Here is a 21,776-nt window from a genome sequence, read left to right on the forward strand (position 1 = left end):
GAAACTTAATGGGAAGCATATAGAACAGATCTACCGCGTCTTTCAAGTAATCGACAGATCTATAACTCACATTTCTATGTGAATTTGGTCTGGTCTCCCAAAAAGTTACATATTGGAATATAATAAGTTACATATTTTAAATATAATAAGTTTGCTCTGAGACCAGGCTAAACATTTTGGTTGCTAGAGTTTTGCTTAATATACACACACCCCTTCACCCCAGCCAACAACCCTGTTTTGTTTTTTTTAATCCGCAAGAGGCCTTTTGCTAGGCCGTCATTGTAAATAAGAACTTGTTCTTAACTGACTTGCCTAGTTAAATAAAGGTTCAATTTGACTTAAGCAACCTACTCTCCATACAATATTGTAACATATCATACTTGTGTCCCAGATAAATTTTTTACTATGATACCTCTAGTAAATGTAATATAACCGTACATAAAGTAACATATTATACTAAATGGAATAACACAGATTATTTTCAAATATAACGTTTTATCTCTGAGACCAAGGTTTGTGACTTTGTGGCTGTGGTAACTCCAGATGAGCTTCACATTTATGTACATGGTGCTAAAGGCCTGCAGATGGCGATAATGAGTAATTTCATTTTACCATTCAAAGGGAATGTGTGCAGCCAGCTATACACTCCTATCCCCCTTGAACCAGTTCATACATAAAACATTCTCCATTCAGGCTGGCAAGAACGCGGAAAAAAACGGGGGAAATATGCATACTTTTTTTCTCCTTTAAAAAAAAAAGATTGCAGTCAGAGTGCAGTATAACTGTCACGGTTGTTGTAATGGACGGACCAAGGCGCAGCGTGGGCACCGGCGCAGAAGAGAGCTCCGGCCATGGAGCTGGGTGGGACGCCGTGCCTGGACTGGGCACCGGCGCAGAGGAAGGCTCCTGCCATGAAGCGGGACTGGACGCCGTGCCTGGACTGGGAATCGGCACAGAGGAAGGCTCCTGCCCTGGAGCGGGACTGGACGCCGTGCCTGGACTGGGCACCGGCGCAGAAGAAGGCTCCGGCCTAGGAGCGGGACTGGGGAGGCGCACTGGAGGCCTGGTGCGTGGAGCCGGCACAGGTGGCACCGGACTGGTGACACGCACTTCAGGGAGGGTGCGGGGAGCTGGCACAGGACGTACCAAACTGGGGAGGCGCACTGGAGGCCAGATGCGTGGAGCCGGCACAGACTTCACCAGACTGCTGACAGGCTCTTTATGTCGAATGTTGAGCAGAACACACCTGCACAACAGCTCTCTCCTCTCGCTCTCCCAACTTCTCCATCACCTCCCTGACGGTCTCTGGCTCTTCAGGGTGAGTGCGAGGAGGTGGCACAGATGACACGCTCTTCAGCACGCCTGCGCTGCAGCATACTCCTCACTAACTGTTCTCTCCGGTATCCCTCATTGCACTCCTCCAGCGACTCCCATTCGGGGTCTGGCACTCTCCGCTGCTCAGCCGGCCACTCCATGTGCCCCCCCCCAGAAATCTTGTGGTTTCTGTGGCCGCGGCCCCCGGTGTCGTTGCTGTCCTTCCCAATTACTCTGCGACTCCCGCCAAGGAAGGGTCTCGCAACCTCCCATCATCTCTTCCCAGGTCCAAGCTGCTTGGTCCTTTCGTGGTGGGATATTCTGTCACGGTTGTTGTAATGGACGGCCCAAGGCGCAGTGTGTGTAGAGTTCCACATCTATATTATGGTGAAAACTTCAAACAAAAAAACAATAACTCAACAACAAAAACGTGACATCAGTGGTCCCACAAAGCAGGTGGGAGAAAGGGCTTCCTAAATATGATCCCCAATTAGAGGTAACGATTACCAGCTGCCTCTAATTGGGAACCATACAACCCACCAACATAGAAATAGAATGACTAGAACACCCCCCTAGTCACGCTCTGACCTAAACACCAAAGAGATCCAAGGGCTCTCTATGGTCAGAGCGTGACAATAACTGCATTATGCTGCAAACACTGTGTCCAAAATACGTTTTTTTTCACTGTAGTAATTTTGCAGTATAACTGCAGTACAATGCAGTTATTCTGCAATAACTGCGTCTAAAATACCACTGTCTACCGCAGTTTCAAAACAGAAATCTTTTTTGTAAGGGATGAAACACTATTTTCCATCACCATGTGGCTAATGCTAGTCCTGGATGTTATGTAATGCGTTCAGCCAATAAGGTTGCAGTAGTTGTTTTTTTCACGGTCAGTGCTATCTGGGATCCTTGGGACTTCTCTGCCCTTACCTTAATAATTTTTTTATTTAAACTTTAATGGGGTAGGGACGTCGCAAAGGCCCTGGCTGTGCTGCTGACTACCTGGCGTGCCCTAGAATGATGTCCGACTGCCATGCCCCTTACCATTACACCCACATACATTGAATTCCTAAAACATGCACACTATTCATTATGTGTTTTAGGCTGAACATCTGTAAAACACTTGTTGATGTCAAAAGGGCTTTAGAAAATAAATGTGTTTGAAGTGTGCTGCCTTCCATTTTGTTATACATTATCAGATAAAATTCCCTTATAAGATCCAATTTGTTTTATTGATATTATTTGACTATTTGACTATTTATGAACATATAATTTAATAAACCTCTAAACAAAACTATCATTACATTAATTGCATGTTGCATCTGGGGTGAAAAATACATGTATTTTACTCTTAATCTAATTTTTACTTCATAACTTCACTGCATAAATGTTTAATCTTTCTTATTAAAACTATGAATAATGTTCTGTAAATGAGTTCATGGCAACAAATATAATACATGTAATTTTGAAACTCAGACCAAATATGAAAAAAATGTACTGATACAACCTGATTGGCTGAACGCGTTACGCAACATCCGGGACTAGCATTAGCCACTCTAGCATGGTGGTGGAAAACGGCTTCATAAAGAAAGTATGCATATTTTCAGTTTTTTTTCGCCTTCTCGCCATTTAATCAATTTAAAGTTGAAAAACAGACTCCTTCACAGCCTGAATGAAGAATATTTGATGTACGAACCAGTCCACAGGGGATACGAATGTATAGCCGGCTGCACACATTCCCTTTGGATGGTAAGATGAAACGACTCGATATCGCCATCTGCTGGCCTTTGGGCTATAGTGAAATGTGATAACGCTATGTTCCTGAAAGGTCCGATAATTGAATTAAATAGAACTCACTTTGGTATCAACCATCCTATCAAACCATCGAGAAGAAGACTATCCATCTTCAAAATAGTATCAGCCAAGAAGAAGAAAGTAAAATTGTCAACATATCCCTAACATATCAGTGGTAAGACACATGGCATAGTCTCCTGATGAGACATTTAATGAACAAATCACAGACTCAGTCAGTGGCTTATTATTGCAGTGAGCTCTCTTTTGACACAGCTGAACATGTAGACAGTTTGGTGACAGTCAGTGCAAGGCATGTAATTCTCTTTCACTATAATATCTCCAACCTATTCAGGTAATCTCACACACAATTAAATCATACGATGCTGAAAGTGACAAGCTGCATTTCTCAGAAAAACAAAGAACAATGTGGTTCAACATTTCTATTCAAAACGAAACACATTAGATACAATGGTACAACAGAAAAAAGTACACGTTTACAAGACAAACGCATAAAATAGACATAAAAAGCATATTAGTATAAAACACCTTTTGCACATATTCTTTTGAATAAATCGTTGGGTTCATAACAATATCTAGTTATCTTTCTCTTCAAGTCTTATAGGCTCTTGGACTTGTCTTGGTTGTGGATGTACTTATGGTAGACTACTCCAAGTGTGGTGGAGAAGTTCCCCATGAACAACACAAGGTAGGAGCAGCCACACATGAAGACCTGTAGGGTGGGGAGGGAGGACAGGTTAGGAATACTGTTGCAAATGTTCACTTTAAATTTGACAGTCAACAAAATATATATTAATATAAATTTCATTCATTTCTCTGTGAAATGAAAAGAGCATCTGTGAAATGCACTGACTTGCCACTCTTTACACTCTGGGAGCTGGGCCATCCTGAACAGTGTTAGGCCATTGTAAAGCTGCCAGAACTACAAACACACAGAACATAGTGGTGTCACTCTTTCTCTAAAATCAATACATACAACTGCAGAAACAACAATATCCAGAAATAACTTTGGTACTTTCAATAACCCCCCCCCTGCTGATACTCACATGACCAAAGAACAGGAAGGGCAGAAGGAAGGTCAGGCCTCGCCACATCCACGACTGGAAACCCTCTGAGGTGGTGGAATGTTTGTTTATGTCACTAAATACACTACATGACCAAAGTATGTAGACACCTGCTCATTGAACTGCTCATTCCAAAATCATGGGCATTAATATGGAGGTGGTCCCCCTTTGCTGCTGTAACAGCCTCCACTCTTCTTGGAAGACTAGATGTTGAAACATTGCTTCCAATCATACATAAGAGGATTAGTGAGGTAGGGCAATGATGATGGGCGATTAGGCCTGGCTCGCAGTCAGCGTTCCAATTCATTCCAACGGTCTTAGATAGGGTTGAGGTCAGGGCTCTGTGCAGGCCAGTCAAGTTATTCCACACTGATCTTGACAAACCATTTCTGTATGGACCTCGCTTTGTCCACGGGGGCATTGTCATGCTGAAACAGGAAAGGGCCTTCACCAAACTGTTGCCACAAAGTTGGAAGCCCAGAATCATCTAGATTGTCATTATATGCTGTAGTCTTAAGATTTACCCTCACTGGAACTAATAGCCCTGGACCATTATTCCTCCTCCACCAAACTTTACAGTTGGCACTATGCATTGGGTTCCCACTGATCCAGTGTCCAATGGCGGTGAGCTTTACACCACTCTAGCTGACTCTTGGCATTGTGCATGGTGATCTTAGGCTTGTGTGCGGCTGCTTGGCCATGGAAACCCATTTCAAGAAGCTCCAGACGAACAGTTCTTGTGCTGATGTTGCTTCCAGAGGCAATTTGGAAGTAGCGTTGTAACCGAGAACAGGCGGTTTTTACGCGCTACGCGCTTCACTACTCGCGCCCAGTTCTGTGAGCTTGTGTGGCCTACCACTTCACGGCTGACCTGTTGTTGCTCCTAGACGTTTCCACATCACAATAACAGCACTTAGTTGACCGGAGCAGCTCTACCAGGGCAGAAATTTGACGAACTGACATGTTGAAAAGGTGGTATTCTACGACGGTGCCACGTTGAAAATCACTGAGCTCTTCATTAATGCCATTCTACTGCCAATGTTACTCTATGGAGATTGCATGGCTGTGTGCTCGATTTTATACACCTGTCAGCAACGAGTGTCAAACTAATTTGAAGGGGTGTCCACATACTTTTGTATATATAGTGTATTTGGAATGCATATATAATAACCATACTATACAATACCAGTAAACATGTACGATACAGCTGCAAACTACACTATGTGTTGATGATGATATCAGGTCAATGAGGAGTGATGGAGGAGGATGCGTTTTTGTAATTTTGGTCATGTTACTCTTAAAACACGTGATCAGTGAGTAGTCATGATGACACACAACAATATGTGACTTCTCACTCACCAACTGTCAAGTCCATGTTGTGACTCTCTCCCAGGGCTCGAAGTCTGTACAGACAGCCACTCTGGTAGTAGTACTGGAGAAACTGGACAAAACCTATTTTGCACAAACACAACAGAAGTGTACTGTATTAATATTGACACTGTTCTATTTCGTCCCAGGTTTCAGGTCAATCCCATTTCAAAGGTGAATTAATTGAAATGCCTATTCAAAAGTTGAATGGTGCCATTTGTTTTCAATAATGATAGCTTCATATTAAAAACAACTGTATGTGATTTACTCCATAGTCATTCTATCTCGCACTTAAAGATATTACAGTTGTGTCTTACTTTGGTACAAGCAGTAGGTGAGAAACTGATTCCTGAACATCTGGTAGAGTATGCCTTCCGGCCTGTAGGACGGATAGGGCAGTTAGATAAGTACTATGGTGCAAATTCCCATATATATAATTCCCAATAGCCAATCAGAGGTAAAAAAATAAATAAAATGCATCTGGGTTAAAGGTCAACAAGCTACCTAATCTGTTCTTCTTGTCTTGTGCACTCATAAATATGGTAATAAAAATGGTAACATGGTAACTTACTAAAACTCCAGGCCTCTGGGGCTGCAGTGTTCAGTGTCTCCCTCGTGCTTAATTTGATCACACGCCCAGCCATAGTTAGAGTGATATCATATTGCAGATGTAGAACATTGGGGAGCACTTACCAAGTCAGCATCACTCCGGACAGGAAGCAGAACACATAGTGATGAAACACCCACCAACCCTTGATCCTGAAGGAACAAACAAACAAGTCACACCAAGATCTATGTACAGGCCACAGAGAATAAATAGCTAGAATGGACAGTACATATGAGATATAAATCTAAGTGTATTGTACATGCAGGATTGTACATCAAAGTACAGTAGTTAGTATCAATTCAGGACTGCAGTGTGTGATGTAAAAAGCCTCACAGCATAAAAATCCTAATAAAATTGAATTGTGAGGATTTTTATATCACACACTGTGCAGGTAGGTATACGGAAGACGACAAAGAAAAATAGTATCGTATAGAAGTCAATCTATAGTGCAGGCAAAGTATCCTTATGTTTCACACAAGAGATGGCATATGCTGAGGGGACAAAGCAGCATCAACATGCCTCCATGTAATGAGGCTGACACAAACAAGGTGCTGTTTCATTGGACCACTGTTGTAGCGCAAACACACAGTGGTGCAGTGTCTTCAGTTGAATGCAAACACACACCAGCAGTATGAAGTGCTGACTACTGACCTGGAGCCATTGCTAATGAGGATACTCTCCCGAATGGTCAGTGTGCAGTAGTACCACACCAGCAGGAAGTTGAAGAGAGCGTCTAAGGCTCTGCCAAACAAAGACAGACACAACCACAAACACTAGTTCACCAAGTTCAGAGTCAAAGACAAACAGGAGCAAATGTAATTTATAGGTATTACTGCATAATAACAATATATTACAGCTAATAATACATACAATAGTGGAATGTTTTTAATTAGTTGCTAATTTTATTGTAGCCTAGTGGTTAGAGCGTTGGACTAGTAACTGAAAGGTTGCAAGATCGAATCCCCGAGCTGACAAGGTACAAATCTGTCGTTCTTCCCCTGAACAAGGCAGTTAACCCACTGTTCCTAGGCCGTCATTGAAAATAAGAATGTGTTCTTAACTGACTTGCCTAGTTAAATAAAGGTAAAATAAAAATTCTAAATAAATATGGATTGTCAATAAAATGGTATATGAGAGGTTACTCACCTGTAACTAAATACAAAGCGACATGTGAATGAGAAGACAAGGAGTAAGACGGTGAGGACCAATTTGAATTTCTCATATTCATCTTTGTAGGCAAATCTTGTGGCGAGAGAACAGAGAAAAAGCATCTGTTATGTTCACCAAGAGGCCAACAGTTTGAGTTCAGTTTGAGTATGAGTTCTCATTATCATGTTATGACTTCATTATTACATTGCAATACATTTGTTAAATTACTGAAAAGCTCTTACTTGGAGTGTTTGTTGAGCAATGTTACATTCACGTTCCCAAGAACGAGACTGAGGTATAACCTGTACAGCAAAGGGGAGAGAATTTTATCAAGAAAATAATTGTCTACAAATCTTCTCTAATAGAGAGCCAAACTCACGTTGTCTAGTAGAGAGCCAACCCGTATCAAGCTAAACTGTTTTACACTGACAGTTTGGACTACACACTATGTGCTTAAGGCGTGTTGTAGTAGATAGCTTAATACCGAGACGGTAGCCTGCGAGAAGCTACTGCTATGCAAAAGACGCCTATATTTGTTTTACCCATTCTTCTTTGGCAAGAAAGACTCCATTTCAAAGAAAACATTTGGTCTGTCCTTGATAGATCCCTGGATCCCATTTATTGCATTCATTTCCTCTGGACTCGGTGTTTCTTTGCATCTAAAGAGGAAAAGGACAACATGATTTAGTAATAAGTACAAAGCGGACCAATAGAATTATGAGAATTATGACTACAGTGAGGTCTATTACACTGTGATTACTAGATAATTGAAAAATGTGAGGTTCCATGTGTCCTATTACATCAACTGTGCTTGATACTTACTCTTCCAGCGACACTGTGAGCTCTTTTAATTTCTTCCTCTGTCGCGCTATGGCATTGGAACAGCTGTCTTGTAGCTTGGAGACCTCCTCAAGCTTCTGTTTATACAGACGGTGAGTCTCCTAGAGGAAAATAGAGATGGTAAGAACAATTTTGCATCTCTATGGTGCATATGCAGCACACTATCATCTCAGGTCACTCAGCAATGTGGTTGCACTAGATACAGTGCCTTGCGAAAGTATTCGACCCCCTTGAACTTTGCGACCTTTTGCCACATTTCAGGCTTCAAACATAAAGATATAAAAATGTATTTTTTTTGTGAAGAATCAACAACAAGTGGGACACAATCATGAAGTGGAACGACATTTATTGGATATTTCAAACTTTTTTAACAAATCAAAAACTGAAAAATTGGGCGTGCAAAATTATTCAGCCCCTTTACTTTCAGTGCAGCAAACTCTCTCCAGAAGTTCAGTGAGGATCTCTGAATGATCCAATGTTGACCTAAATGACTAATGATGATAAATACAATCCACCTGTGTTTAATCAAGTCTCCGTATAAATGCACCTGCACTGTGATAGTCTCAGAGGTCCGTTAAAAGCGCAGAGAGCATCATGAAGAACAAGGAACACACCAGGCAGGTCCAAGATACTGTTGTGAAGAAGTTTAAAGCCGGATTTGGATACAAAAATATTTCCCAAGCTTTAAACATCCCAAGGAGCACTGTGCAAGTGATAATATTGAAATGGAAGGAGTATCAGACCACTGCAAATCTACCAAGACCTGGCCGTCCCTCTAAACTTTCAGCTCATACAAGGAGAAGACTGATCAGAGATGCAGCCAAGAGGCCCATGATCACTCTGGATGAACTGCAGAGATCTACAGCTGAGGTGGGAGACTCTGTCCATAGGACAACAATCAGTCGTATATTGCACAAATCTGGCCTTTATGGAAGTGGCAAGAAGAAAGCCATTTCTTAAAGATATCCATAAAAAGTGTTGATTAAAGTTTGCCACAAGCCACCTGGGAGACACACCAAACATGTGGAAGAAGGTGCTCTGGTCAGATGAAACCAAAATTGAACTTTTTGGCAACAATGCAAAACGTTATGTTTGGCGTAAAAGCAACACACCATCCCCACTGTCAAACATGGTGGCGGCAGCATCATGGTTTGGGCCTGCTTTTCTTCAGCAGGGACAGGGAAGATGGTTAAAATTGATGGGAAGATGGATGGAGCCAAATACAGGACCATTCTGGAAGAAAACCTGATGGAGTCTGCAAAAGACCTGAGACTGGGACGGAGATTTGTCTTCCATCAAGACAATGATCCAAAACATAAAGCAAAATCTACAATGGAATGGTTCAAAAATAAACATATCCAGGTGTTAGAATGGCCAAGTCAAAGTCCAGACCTGAATCCAATCGAGAATTTGTGGAAAGAACTGAAAACTGCTGTTCACAAATGCTCTCCATCCAACCTCACTGAGCTCGAGCTGTTTTGCAAGGAGGAATGGGAAAAAATGTCAGTCTCTCGATGTGCAAAACTGATAGAGACATACCCCAAGCGACTTACAGCTGTAATCGCAGCAAAAGGTGGCGCTACAAAGTATTAACTTAAGGGGGCTGAATAATTTTGCACGCCCAATTTTTCAGTTTTTGATTTGTTAAAAAAGTTTGAAATATCCAATAAATGTCATTCCACTTCATGATTGTGTCCCACTTGTTGTTGATTCTTCACAAAAAAATACAGTTTTATGTCTATGTTTGAAGCCTGAAATGTGGCAAAAGGTCGCAAAGTTCAAGGGGGCCGAATACTTTCGCAAGGCACTGTATGATGGGATATTTCACTGACACTTATTGTCATTGCACGTAACCTAAGAATGACCATAAGAGCTGTATTAAAGCTTGCTTGTGCTGAGCCAATTCATTTTGTTTAAGCTAAGTGTTACAATCTACCTTGACATTTGTACAGACTTAACCGGATGTGGCCTAGGTCTCACACTTTGGAAATTATGGAAATCAATTTCAAAATGTTGGTCTAGTTGTACTGCTTGCTTGTGAGGCTTCCAATGCAGCCTTTTTTATCTCAATATCAACAACTTTCGGGATAACAATTAAGTACCTTACTGTGATTGTTTTTAATTAAAATGGTCAAAAAGAAAACAAAAGTAGCTTCTTAGCAAAGAGCAATTTCTCTAGCAAGAATTTTGCTTGGACTGTCTGGGAATCATCTGAGTATGGAGGAGAAAACAGAAAACTTTTATTGACAAAGAGGTTTGGAACTCTTGGTCTATAACTAATTTACCGCCTGGTGATGTCACCTGGCAGGCCAAAACTTCCACCACAACAGGCTAACATTTTAAGTGGTCTTTTCAAACAGCTCTTACACTAAAAGATCATTGTTGTAATTTCACAGTATTATTCCAACCTCATAGTGGAAATATATAAAACAGAGGAAAATCACAGACTGCACTGGGCCTTTAAAAAAGAATAAGAAAAGTGATAGCTACTGATCTGTATGTCCTCCAATGTTATAACTTCTCAAGAGTTTGTCAATTTACAGTAATAAGTTCTATTAGAAATGTTAAATAGTTCCAAATATATTTCATAGCAATAACTTTTGTAGGTAGAAATCAGTTACTCTGGAAGCAGCCTAATATCACCAGGTTGTATACAGAACGTGTTTGATATCATAGTGGAATTTAATATGATATATTTAAGCAATAAGGCCCAAGGAAGTGTGGTATGAAGAACCTTCATTCTTGCATTCTTTCTTGGGTGTGCTAGCTAGCCAGCCAGCTAGGTTGACGGTTTGCCAGAGCAGTGGCAAACTGAGTGTGGACAGCTTGTTTACGAATACCCAATGCCATTAATAATTCCCATGACATTTCGTTAGATTACTATTTCAAGTAACTCGCTAACGTTAGTCAGTTCAGGATTGTAAAATGTACAATCACAGCTAGCTAGCCTACAAATACATGTTTCTGGATTGGCGAGCATTTGCTGCCAACGTTTCCTACCTAGCTAGCTGTCGTAAACACACATTGTGCGGATTAGCTTGTTTATGGGCGACTGGCTGTAGCGAATTGGCGAACCGATAACTTGAAGTCAGCAAGTTTGTAGGAAATATACTTTTATAAAACATGCCCCTTACCTGGACCCGTTGAAAGTCCTTTTCCAGACCCTCCCACTCCTGTAAGCAATCAGCCAAACTAGTTTGGTTGAATAACATTTTATTCCTATGTGGGCAAAGGCAAGAATAAATGTCAGCTGTGCAACAGTTGTAAGACCTATCACTTCGAGGACACCTCATCCAACTGTTTATCCAATGACGTGTCCCGATTCATTTCTTGAAGTTTTCAACGCCCACGCGTGAGCCAATGAAAGCTTTCGAACAATAGAACAGCTGATTGGGTGACTGTTATTACCGTATTTTCTCCGCAAGATCATGGTGTTCTCAGTGGCGGAAAAAGTACTCAATTGTCAAATTTAAGTAAAAGTAAGACACATTAATATAAAAGGACTCAAGTAAAAGTGAAATTCACCCAGTAAAATACTACTTGAGTAAAACTCAAAGTATTTGGTTTTAAATATACGAAAGTAAATGTAATTGCTAAAATATACTTAAGTATCTAAAGTAAAAGTATACATAATTTCAAATTCCTTATATTAAGCAAGCCACCCAACACGATTGTCTCGTTTTTTTTATGAATGGATTGCCAGAGGCACACCAACATAATTTTCAAAATAATAATTTGTGTTTAGTGAGTCTGCCAGATCAGAGGCAGTAGGGATGACCAGGAATGTTATCTTGATAAGGGCGTGAATTGGACAATTTTCCTGTCCTGCTAAGCATTCAAAATGTAAGGAGTACTTTTGGGTGTCAAGGAAAATGTATGGAATAAAAAGTACATTATTTCATTTAGGAATGTAGTAAAGTAAAAGTTGTCAAAAATATAAATAGTAACGTAAAGTACAGATATCCCCCAAAACAACTTTAGTAGTACTTTAAAGTATTTTTACTTAAGTACTTTACACCACTGGGCGTGCCACTGGACCTTATCATTACATTGATTACATAATCCTGACAAGTTGTCATTCAGCATTCTCAGGACCTATGATTCCAGAATATCAGCAGGACAAATGTATTACTATGATTCCAGAATATCAGCAGGACAAATGTATCAATGTACATAAGTTGTTTTAGCTGCATCAATGCCTGGGTCTTCAGAAATAATAATATTGCATTACATATGGAAAATGAATATCTTACAATGAACTGATGATCAGCAAGCCTATGGTTCTCACATACTTATGTGTCTGTGTATGTGTACTATGACCATACTTTAAATATTTGTGAGAAATTGGTGCTCATTGCATACAAATGTCATCAACCACCCAAGAAGGTCAATATAAAGGAGGAAGGGAACTTCATGACAATATCCATGTACTTTTTAAAATTTTCATTGGGTAAATAGTGTTCCAGTGAATTACAGGGCTCTGGTGCCATTAAGGTCTGGACTAATTCAAATGAGCTACTGTCCATATTAATAGCAGGGCACTGCAATATCAGTCATTCGTCTACCCAGTGTGTGCAGCTCCCAGTCAGACAGCTGTTGTACAAACCCTCAGTTTGGCCTCATGTTGGTTTTACATTGTAGGACAAGCTCCCAGGCCTCCTGCAGTGAGAAAATTGCCATCAATATCATAATGGTGTGGCAAGAATAACAGAAAAAAGTGTCACTTACTAAATGCAGCAGCTTACGAGTTAGTTGAGGTAATATGTACATGTAGGTTGGGGTAAAGTGATTATGCATAGATAATAAACAGAGAGTAGCAGCATGTGTGAAAGCATGTGAATGTGTGTGTGTGTCATCAATATGCATGTGCGTGTCTCTGTGTGTGTGTTCTGTGTGTTGGAGTGTCAATGTAGTATGTGTGAGTGTGTGGTTAAAGTCCTGTGAGTGTATGTCAAGCCTGTGCAAGAGAGTCAGTGCAAAAAAATAAGAATAAAATAAGGGGGTCGATGCAAATAGTCCTGGTAGCCATTTGATTAACTGTTCAGAAGTCTTATGGCTTGGAGGTAGAAGCTGTTAAGGAGCCTTTTGGTCCCAGACTTGGCACTCTGGTACTGATTGCCGTGAGGTAGCAGAGAGAACAGTTTATGACTTGGGTGGCTGGAGTCTTTGACCATTTTTAGGGCCTTCCTATACTATAAACACGCAGTATTATCATTACTAAGCCAATCAACATTTCTTCAGATTCCCAAAACAGAAACTGGAACAGCCTGAACTTCACTATTTCTACTACACATTCCAAAGAAGACAGGAAAATATATAAATATAACTTGCCCCTAATGTATATTTCAAGTGGTGCAAAAGAAAAGCCATGGCTGCAGCACTACAGCGGCTTATTCTGTGACTTGAAAAAATCTCAACTGCAGATCCAGTGTTGAGACGAGATCCTAAATGGGGAACATTTGCAACACAATAAGGTCTCATGTTTCATGAGCTGAAATAAAAGATCTTGGAAATTTTCCAAACACACAAAAAGCTTATTTCTCTCAAATGTTGTGCACAAATTTGTTTACATCACTACATTTCTCCTTTGCCAAGATAATCCATCCACCTGACAGGTGTGGCATATTAAGAAGCTGATTAAACAGCATGACCACTACACAGGTGCACCTTGCGCTGGGGACAATAAAAGGCCACTCTAAAATGTGCCACAGATGTCTCAAGTTGAGGGAGCATGCAATTGGCATGCTGACTGCAGGAATGTCCACCAGAGCTGTTGCCAGATAATTTAATGTTAATTTATCTACCATAAACCGCCTCCAACGTTGTTTTAGAGAATTTGGCAGTATGTCCTACCAGCCTCATACCGCAGACCATGTGTAACCACGCCAGCCCTGGAGCTCCACATCCGGCTTCTTCACCTGCAGGATCATCTGGGACCAGCCACCGGGACAGCTGATGAAACTGAGGAGTATTTCTGTATGTAATAAAGCACTTAATAAAAACTCATTCTAATTGGCTGGGCCTGGCTCTCCAGTGGGTGGGCCTGGCCCCCAAGTGGGTGGGCTTACCCACTCATGGCTGCGCCTCTGCCCAGTAATGTGAAATCCATAGATCAGGTCTAATGAATTTATTTCAATTGACTGATTTCCTTAAAAGAACTGTAACTCAGTAAAATCTTTGAAATTGTTGCATGTTGCGTTTATATTTTTGTTCAGTATAAAAAGTGGAAGAAAATACATGCAGCCTACCAATGAAAACACATATCCTCTCAAAACTGGAGTACATCAGTCTCCACAGAATCTGCCACATTAATGTGACGGATGGTGTGGTTTCCTTTTTCCAACCTAATTTCAAAAGAAAAACATTTTATTTAAACAACTATTTAGGACATGCTCCTTTGGCATGTAAATACGAGTCCTCACACACATGACTAGTGTCTTCAGAGACATAAACAAGTGCGCTCAGTTTTAGGTCTTTTAGGACGTGGGGACTGATAGCCTGCTTGTAATCGCCTAGGTAGAGTTGACCTGGCAAGAGCTCTACTTTATAAGGCCTCAAGCTCTCCAATTCCTACATTCACATGAACGAAACAGACAGCAGAACAATCTATGCAAATCACAACTTTGAAAGAGTTATCACCTGAGTATGTTTAGCAATTTCTCAACAGATTCTCACAATATGAAGCAAATGTTTGGAGCAATGGAGGTGTTACCTTTATTGTGTAAAGGATTTTCTGTGTTTTAAAGAAAGGATGCAAGGCTGAGAACCCGATAGCCTCCTTTCAGAATCTGGACAGGATAGCGGTTTGATTTTGTCAGGGCCTTCCATAGCCTAACACACACACACACCATTCTTACATATCTCTCTGATGGGATATCATGGATTTAATATAATTGTCAATCATTGGGGCGGCAGGTAGCCTAGTAGTTAGATCGTTGGACTAGTAACCGAAAGGTTGCAAGATCAAATCCCAGAGTTGATGAGGTAAAAATTTGTGGTTCTTCCCCTGAACAAGGCAGTTAACCCACTGTCCCTAGGCCGTCATTGAAAATAAGAATTTGTTCTTAACTGACTTGCCTAGTTAAATAAAGGAAAAATAAAATTGACAAGCCGTTTCTATTCAATTAAAAACGGTTGAGATTAATTTACTTTAACCTGACACAGAGCTTAATTGAAACTAGTCAAACACATACAAAAAGTATTATTTTTCATTCATCATGTCATAAACCACAATATTCCTCATACTCTCCACCTCCACAAGCATAATGAATTTGCCTTTAGATTCCATCTCAACTATTTTCTATTTTATTAAATTGAACCTTTATTTAACAAGGCAAGTAAGTCAGTTAAGAACAAATTCTTATTTACAATGATGGCCTACTGGGTAACAGTGGGTTAACTGCCTTGATCAGGGGCAGAACGACAGATTTTACATGGTCAGCTCAGGGATTCTATCTTTCGGTTACTGGCCCAACCTGCCGCCCCTATTGAACATTGCAACTTAATTGAAGCAGAGTATTTTGAACCTAAGGTGGGATGAGCTGTTTTGTACTGTGTTAATGACTGATTTGACACTCATACCTATTTTGTATTTCTGGCAGTGATGATATGGCTGGCATTGTACTGTCCTTTAGCACGAGCATCTGAGGAAACAGCACAACCATTTGTCCACTTTTTATAAAAGGCAACTTTGATTGTATTGTTAGACTGAATCGTAGAAATAAGTTATGTTTATCAACACAATGGATTTGTTTAAATCGTGTTGAACCAATATGACAGTCAGACCCCACTGGGCTCTTACCAATCAAACAGAGGTAGTTTAACTTTGGTAGTCTGGACAGGCGAGTGTACTGATTAAGAATGTTGCAAAGCTCAGACACATCGCAAAAGGTTGTTCCAGCCATTATAGGAAGTCTGACAACCTGAAAATAAAAAGTCAGTGTTTTCAAAACCCCGCATTGGACTACTACTAGCTAGTTAGCTAACGTTAGCTTGCTAACATCATGCTTCAAATACTAGCTAACTTGTTTCAGGAACAATATTTGTTCTCAGTATATCAACATCTTTCTGTAGATAACGTTAGCTAGTCGAGTTTTTAAACAAACATCAGATATGGTAGAGCACCCTAGATAGCTAGCTACCTAATTAGCCTAATGTCGGTCTCTGCCATTGACTGTGACGTTAGCCAAGTATGTGTGTTGTTAGCAGAGACCTATCTCATTCGCTGATAATGCTAGTAAAGAAAATGCAGTCAGTTAACGTTACAGGTTAGGGCAGAAACTTACCTGGTTAGGGTGAAAATGACAACTACTTTTCCCGCTCAAGTTAACTAACCAAGGGCACTTAGTTACAACATTTCTGAACTAACCACACAAAATGTAGAGAAAATTACACAGGTTTGTTTAGGTTATGTTGCTAGGTAACACAATAACGGGCATTGCGTTTGGCTGGATAGTAGTCATTTGTGATTGGTCATTCTATCTACTTCTGTATTCAGTAGCCTATCCACGTAAGTCTTCATCCAGCTGTGTGCAATACGTTTCTTGATTTGTTGAAGCGACTGGTTGTACATTTTGAAAATCCTTGTTGAGCAAAGCAAACATTGTACAAATATCCTTTTTAAAAAAAAATCCTCTAGCTAGTTTGAATACGTTTTTTTATGGCTGGATCATGGGTATGTAACGTCAGTTATAAGTTTCACTAACTTGCATGAATAGGTTAAAAAACAGAAAGCTGAACGAAACTAGCGCCACGAATACAGATGTGTGTTAACGTCTATGGTCGGCCGGTGTTAGGTAGCTAACATGTTGTGTTGCAAAAGCGTTGCTGGCAGGCAAAACCTATCTTGTTCGTGCATTCGCTTGGCTATTGAAGCAGTAACGTTTTGCGTTGGCAATTTATATACATTATTTAAAACAGTTTGTAGACCGTAGCTAGCTAGGTATGAAAAGCAGGAAGTCCAGCCTGTTTGTTGTTACGTTAATTGTAATTTAGCTAGCTACAATGACAATGGTAATCAAGATATTAAATGATTGGACCTAGGCCAGGGGTGTTAAATTCATTTTTGCCCGGGGGCCGCATTCGGTTTTCAACGAAAATTGGTCCTTTTTCCTCACCCCCAACATTTGCAAAATAAAATGTCCTCTTCCGATGCTCCCTGACTGTCTAGCTTTCATTTTGGTGATTTTGTAATGTTATAGTCTACACAGTTGCGATTTGGTTTTAGTCATTTGAAGGTATATTCAACCCCCCCCGCCCCCCCTTTAATTTTTAAACATTTTTTTATTATTTATGTTTTACTCAACCCAACCACTGACCTATGCTATGGGCTGCCAATAGAAAACATGGCTGGCTAATTTGTCAAATTGGGTATTGCCCAATTACCATTACTGGTGTGTAAATAACTAACTTTTCTATTAAACCATACATATTTTGAAATGTAACTGAATCTGACTCTCTTCACTGTGCATATAGGGACCAAGCAAAGCCTTCCTGCAACGTAGGAAGAAGAGGGCCAGCAGCAGACGCTGGGCTGTTATGAGTAAAAGGCTTCAAGAAACACCTAAGCCCATCGTCACACCTGTAATCACACAGTGAGTCAATCTATGGCTGTCATCACTGCAACATTTTAGTTCATACAGTAGAGTTGTTATTGACTGGCAACCCTTATTAGTCTAGACTACTGACAGTTGTCCTTCTATTGTTTCCTACAATGTCAACATGAATCCATGGATGGCTGAATGATCGTGCACAGGAGGGAGGACAACGCTTTCCTCAACTCTCTTAACACTTATCATTCTGTGTGTATTTTTAGACTTGGAAATTGTGACCCAATCACCCAAACCAGTCCAGTTCCTTTGCTAGGTGTCAGAGGGTTGCTGCTGGCTTTTGGCAGGGTATGCCAAATCTGGAGGAACTGCCTGAGCCAGGTAGGTTTCTACAGCATGGCTGTTTGTAACAGGGCTGTTTTGGTAGAGGGAAATGTTATGTTAGATTTCATTCCCAAGCACTTACCTATATGATTCACTCTATATGTCAGTGACACTAACCACATTTCCATCCGCAGTTTTTATGCGAGTAAAGTCATACTGTGTAAAAAAAAAATATATATATATATATATATATATATATATATATATATATATATATATATATATATATATATATATATATATATATATTTAAAACCACAACAGCTGTGATGGAAACATGAAGTTGTGGTAAAATTGTATATATACCGCTTAATAATTTGTTCGTTCGACATGGTGGGATCTTTAGTGTTTGTAAAATGAATTATGTGTGAAATTGCGGCAGAAGCGTTTTTTATGCGCATCATATCACGACTCCAAGTTAATAAACTTTGAGTCACGTGATGATATGGTATGTGATCCTCCCACTATGACTTGGGGAAACTATGCAGTTTATTAGGCTATAGATGAAATAATTTATGATGAACTTCACAGGGTGGTGAAAGTGCACAGTGATCTTGATTCTCCTTTCCAATAAATATTGAGGATCCTATTCTGGTGACATGATGATCGATGCTTGACTGCCGTTTGGCAAATAAAAATATATTCTTACTCTTATCCATAATAATCTCATCATATCCGCACAGCCTAACTGCACTGTATCTGTGAGCTGTTGGCTAGAGCGCACATGCCAAGACCAGAGTAAGCTCATTTGCTATTTAGCACAACTATCTGTAGAGTTGAAAATGCAAAGGAAATGCATTGAAATTTCGATTTTTATTCGGTACATGAAATCTTAAGTGAAAAAGTAATTTTTGTGGGCACTGTATTCTCACTGATTTTTATCCACACTAAGTCAGTTTGGTGGAGAAACTACACTGCTGGGAAAATGCACATATTTTCTTTATGCAGATTTTAGAATATTTGCATGAAAATCTGTTACCAATAAAGATGGAGGAATTCAGATATTACGTCATTGTAACGGAGACAAATGTACGGCGAACTTAGCAAACAAGGCATTTATGGTGAGTACATGGGGGCTGCCCTCTTTATGCACCTTCGCCATTGGATGGAAACCTTGCTACAGACCCAATTTCTACTTCCATCTATCTATTGCAGTCATTTTCTGGATTCTTGAAAACATTTTTCTTCTGGTGGGGGTATGCCAAACAATTAGAGACCCTCCAGAATCAAATGGCTGAGCTGCAGAGGGAGATGGATGCCTTGCATTCTGCTCTTCAGGTGAGACACCAACAATTACACTCAACTGAATGTACCTTATGATGTGACAAACAGCCACATGTCACTAAAGCCTGTCTTATTTCAGCAGGGGGGTAGCACTGCATGCCACTGCCATGGGACTGTGGCTGGTGGTTTAGTCCGTCCAATGTTCCCTACTCCTCCCCCTCTTCCGTTGGGCTGTGGGTCCAGTGTAGACCCTCTCCCTGCTCTCACACCATCAGTCCCAGCTCCACCACCACCACCACCACCACCTCCTCCCCCATCTACCACTTTTCTGCAACCCTACGTCCCTAAAAAAAGAGTGGCCTCCAATGCTCAACAGGTAAGAACTTAACTCACCGTTCATTATTTTTAATTTGGTGGTCATAGATCGATTTCAGTCTCATATCTCCTATGATGTGACCTCTGTCTGTCACTTAGAGCTCCAAGGAGAAGCAGGACATACTGGTAGCTGTGACCCTCAGGGATTTACAGACTGTTAAACTGAGAAAGGTCATTGTCAGCAGTGTGAAATCAAAGGTAAGCAAGACATATCCTTAGCCTACTCAAAGTAAATGAGCGCTTCCACCTGTCCAAAATGTAAGATCCACAGGACACTCCCACATAGCATGCAGTATTGTGCCGGCTTCTCTTGCATTTCCAGCATAAACGTGTGCAACAAGGCCATTGTATTACAATGGGTCTGTCTCTATTTCAGAGGACTCCAGAGAAAATACGTGCCCCTCTGGTCACTGTGGCAGACCTGCAGAATGTCCGTCTGAAACGATCCCACTGCCAACTGCTCCCTAAGCTCCCCAAATGCCTTAGCGCTGGCAGGTAAACCTATCCCCTATTTCTTCATCTGCTGCCATTGTTTTGTGACCAGAAGATTATCAGTGTTCTCCATCATGGTCCTGGGGATCCACCACATGTTGTGCAGACTTTTGTTCAAGGCCAATACTGATAATAATTTGAATCATGTTTATCAGGCCTGGAACAAATGCCTGCACACCTGGATGAGAATTAAAATAATTGCTTTTGAAATAATTGTTTTCTTTATTGGATTTGTGTTGTCTTACTGTGGAGATGATCAAATGTTATTTCCCACTCTAGAACACCTTCTAAAAACCCCATGAGTCTGCGTACACAGCTGAAGAGAGTTCAAATCAATAGGTAATGTGTTTCAACACTCAAGTGCTTTAGTCTGGGGTTCTTGTGTTACCTGAAAACAGGAAGTCAAAGGACTATAATCAAGTGAGAGCTCAGTCTGACTTTTTCTCTCTATTCTTTAGGAGTCCTGGTGGTACTCCTCTGTTTGACAAGGAGAATATGGAGGCAGGCACTGGCCTCACCCCCATCATGACTCAGGCTCTGCAACGCAAGTTCCAGGTAGGTCACTCACTCCACTCGGAGCACCACAACTTTAGAGCCCATGTGCATGAATGTATGGTTATAAAGGTGTGTCCCCTTTTTCACTACTTTTGTTTTATTTATTTATTTATTTATTCCCTCAGAGTGCCTTACCACGAGGACCGTCTCCAAAGGCAAAGAATTGCAATGGAAGCTTTGATAATCAAAACTGAGACATTTGTTGATAGATACAATGTCGATCCAGACGAGTTGAAATGTTACAGTGAAAAGCAGCTGCTCTGTTGTATGTGGATGGTATGCAAGCTATGGATGTAACTATTGGCGCAATGCACATTTACTAGCGCATTCTGCTTTCCACTGCTGAATGGGTTACTCCTTTCCTTTGCTGGATGGGTTACATAATGCTTTCCATTGCTGAATGGTTTATTAAGTGCTAGGGAGATTGAGGATGAGAAGAGGAAACACTGTTTTGTCTTGAACCACTTTTAAAATGAACATAAATTCTGAAAGCAAGCATTTTCTGTGAAAGCTGCTTTTTACAGAACAGTCCTGTTAATTCATTGAATGACAGATGAGGACTTGCCTTGACTGCCCCTCTGTATCAGACATATGATTGGTTAATCCCAACACTGCCTTAAAGCCTCATGCTTCTTGGAACAGTGATATTAAGTGAGCCATACTGAGATTTTAAAAGGCAGTAGTTGAGATACTCTGTACATGTTGAGGAAACACAATCTGTGATGAGTTACTTAAACTGAGTGAGATGCATCACATGTTTTTAATGTGAGTTCAGTTAGTAGTCATTTTTATGAGGAAGTAAACATATTTGAGGGACTTTGTTTGGAAATTGCACATTGACTAGGGACCCAATATGTTTGTGAGCTATTGTGTTTTGATCTTTGTTTATATAGCTTTTTTCTAAAATCTTATATCGCATGATATTTTTAATTTGCTACTGTAACCAAATAAAATCTGTTACATTTTTAAAGTTTTTATTTAAGAATGTATTTTTACCAATATTGTGCTTATAAGAATACAATTACATTTGTGAATTCCTAG

General features: G+C 40.4%; 2 protein-coding genes and 1 long non-coding RNA gene across 7 annotated transcripts; 1 reads left to right on the plus strand and 2 right to left on the minus strand.

The window, feature by feature from the left end:
• Positions 1–3,352: 3,352 nt before the first annotated feature.
• tmem120aa (transmembrane protein 120Aa) lies at positions 3,353–13,601 on the minus strand. Its single transcript, XM_021617869.3, has 12 exons — positions 11,292–13,601; positions 8,140–8,258; positions 7,860–7,976; positions 7,560–7,619; positions 7,315–7,410; positions 6,820–6,909; positions 6,255–6,320; positions 5,879–5,940; positions 5,553–5,645; positions 4,176–4,240; positions 3,983–4,051; positions 3,353–3,841 (listed from the first exon to the last, which is right to left on the minus strand). Exons 1-12 carry the CDS (start codon positions 11,448–11,450, stop codon positions 3,728–3,730), a joined length of 1,110 nt encoding a protein of 369 aa, XP_021473544.2. The 5' UTR covers positions 11,451–13,601; the 3' UTR covers positions 3,353–3,727.
• An 804-nt stretch (positions 13,602–14,405) lies between these two features.
• LOC110533545 (uncharacterized) lies at positions 14,406–16,617 on the minus strand. The gene is made up of 3 exons (XR_005053604.2): positions 16,443–16,617; positions 15,959–16,079; positions 14,406–15,800 (listed from the first exon to the last, which is right to left on the minus strand). It is a non-coding gene; the product is annotated as an uncharacterized LOC110533545 (long non-coding RNA).
• A 19-nt stretch (positions 16,618–16,636) lies between these two features.
• On the plus strand, positions 16,637–21,705 carry prr11 (proline rich 11). 5 transcript variants are annotated; one of them, XM_021617871.3, is made up of 10 exons: positions 16,637–16,831; positions 17,632–17,750; positions 17,972–18,086; positions 19,245–19,367; positions 19,453–19,689; positions 19,788–19,886; positions 20,065–20,183; positions 20,460–20,519; positions 20,639–20,735; positions 20,861–21,705. In XM_021617871.3, exons 1-10 carry the CDS (start codon positions 16,817–16,819, stop codon positions 20,927–20,929), a joined length of 1,053 nt encoding a protein of 350 aa, XP_021473546.3. In that variant the 5' UTR covers positions 16,637–16,816; the 3' UTR covers positions 20,930–21,705. The 5 variants fall into 5 exon arrangements, with proteins under 5 accessions (XP_021473546.3, XP_021473547.3, XP_090042343.1 ...); XM_021617872.3 differs by having other exon boundaries at positions 16,665–16,831; positions 19,456–19,689; XM_090186217.1 differs by having other exon boundaries at positions 16,692–17,549.
• The last annotated feature ends 71 nt before the right edge of the window (positions 21,706–21,776 follow it).

Source organism: Oncorhynchus mykiss, chromosome 10 (assembly GCF_057628025.1).
Source record: "Oncorhynchus mykiss isolate SJ-2025 chromosome 10, ASM5762802v1, whole genome shotgun sequence".
NCBI lineage: Eukaryota > Metazoa > Chordata > Actinopteri > Salmoniformes > Salmonidae > Oncorhynchus > Oncorhynchus mykiss.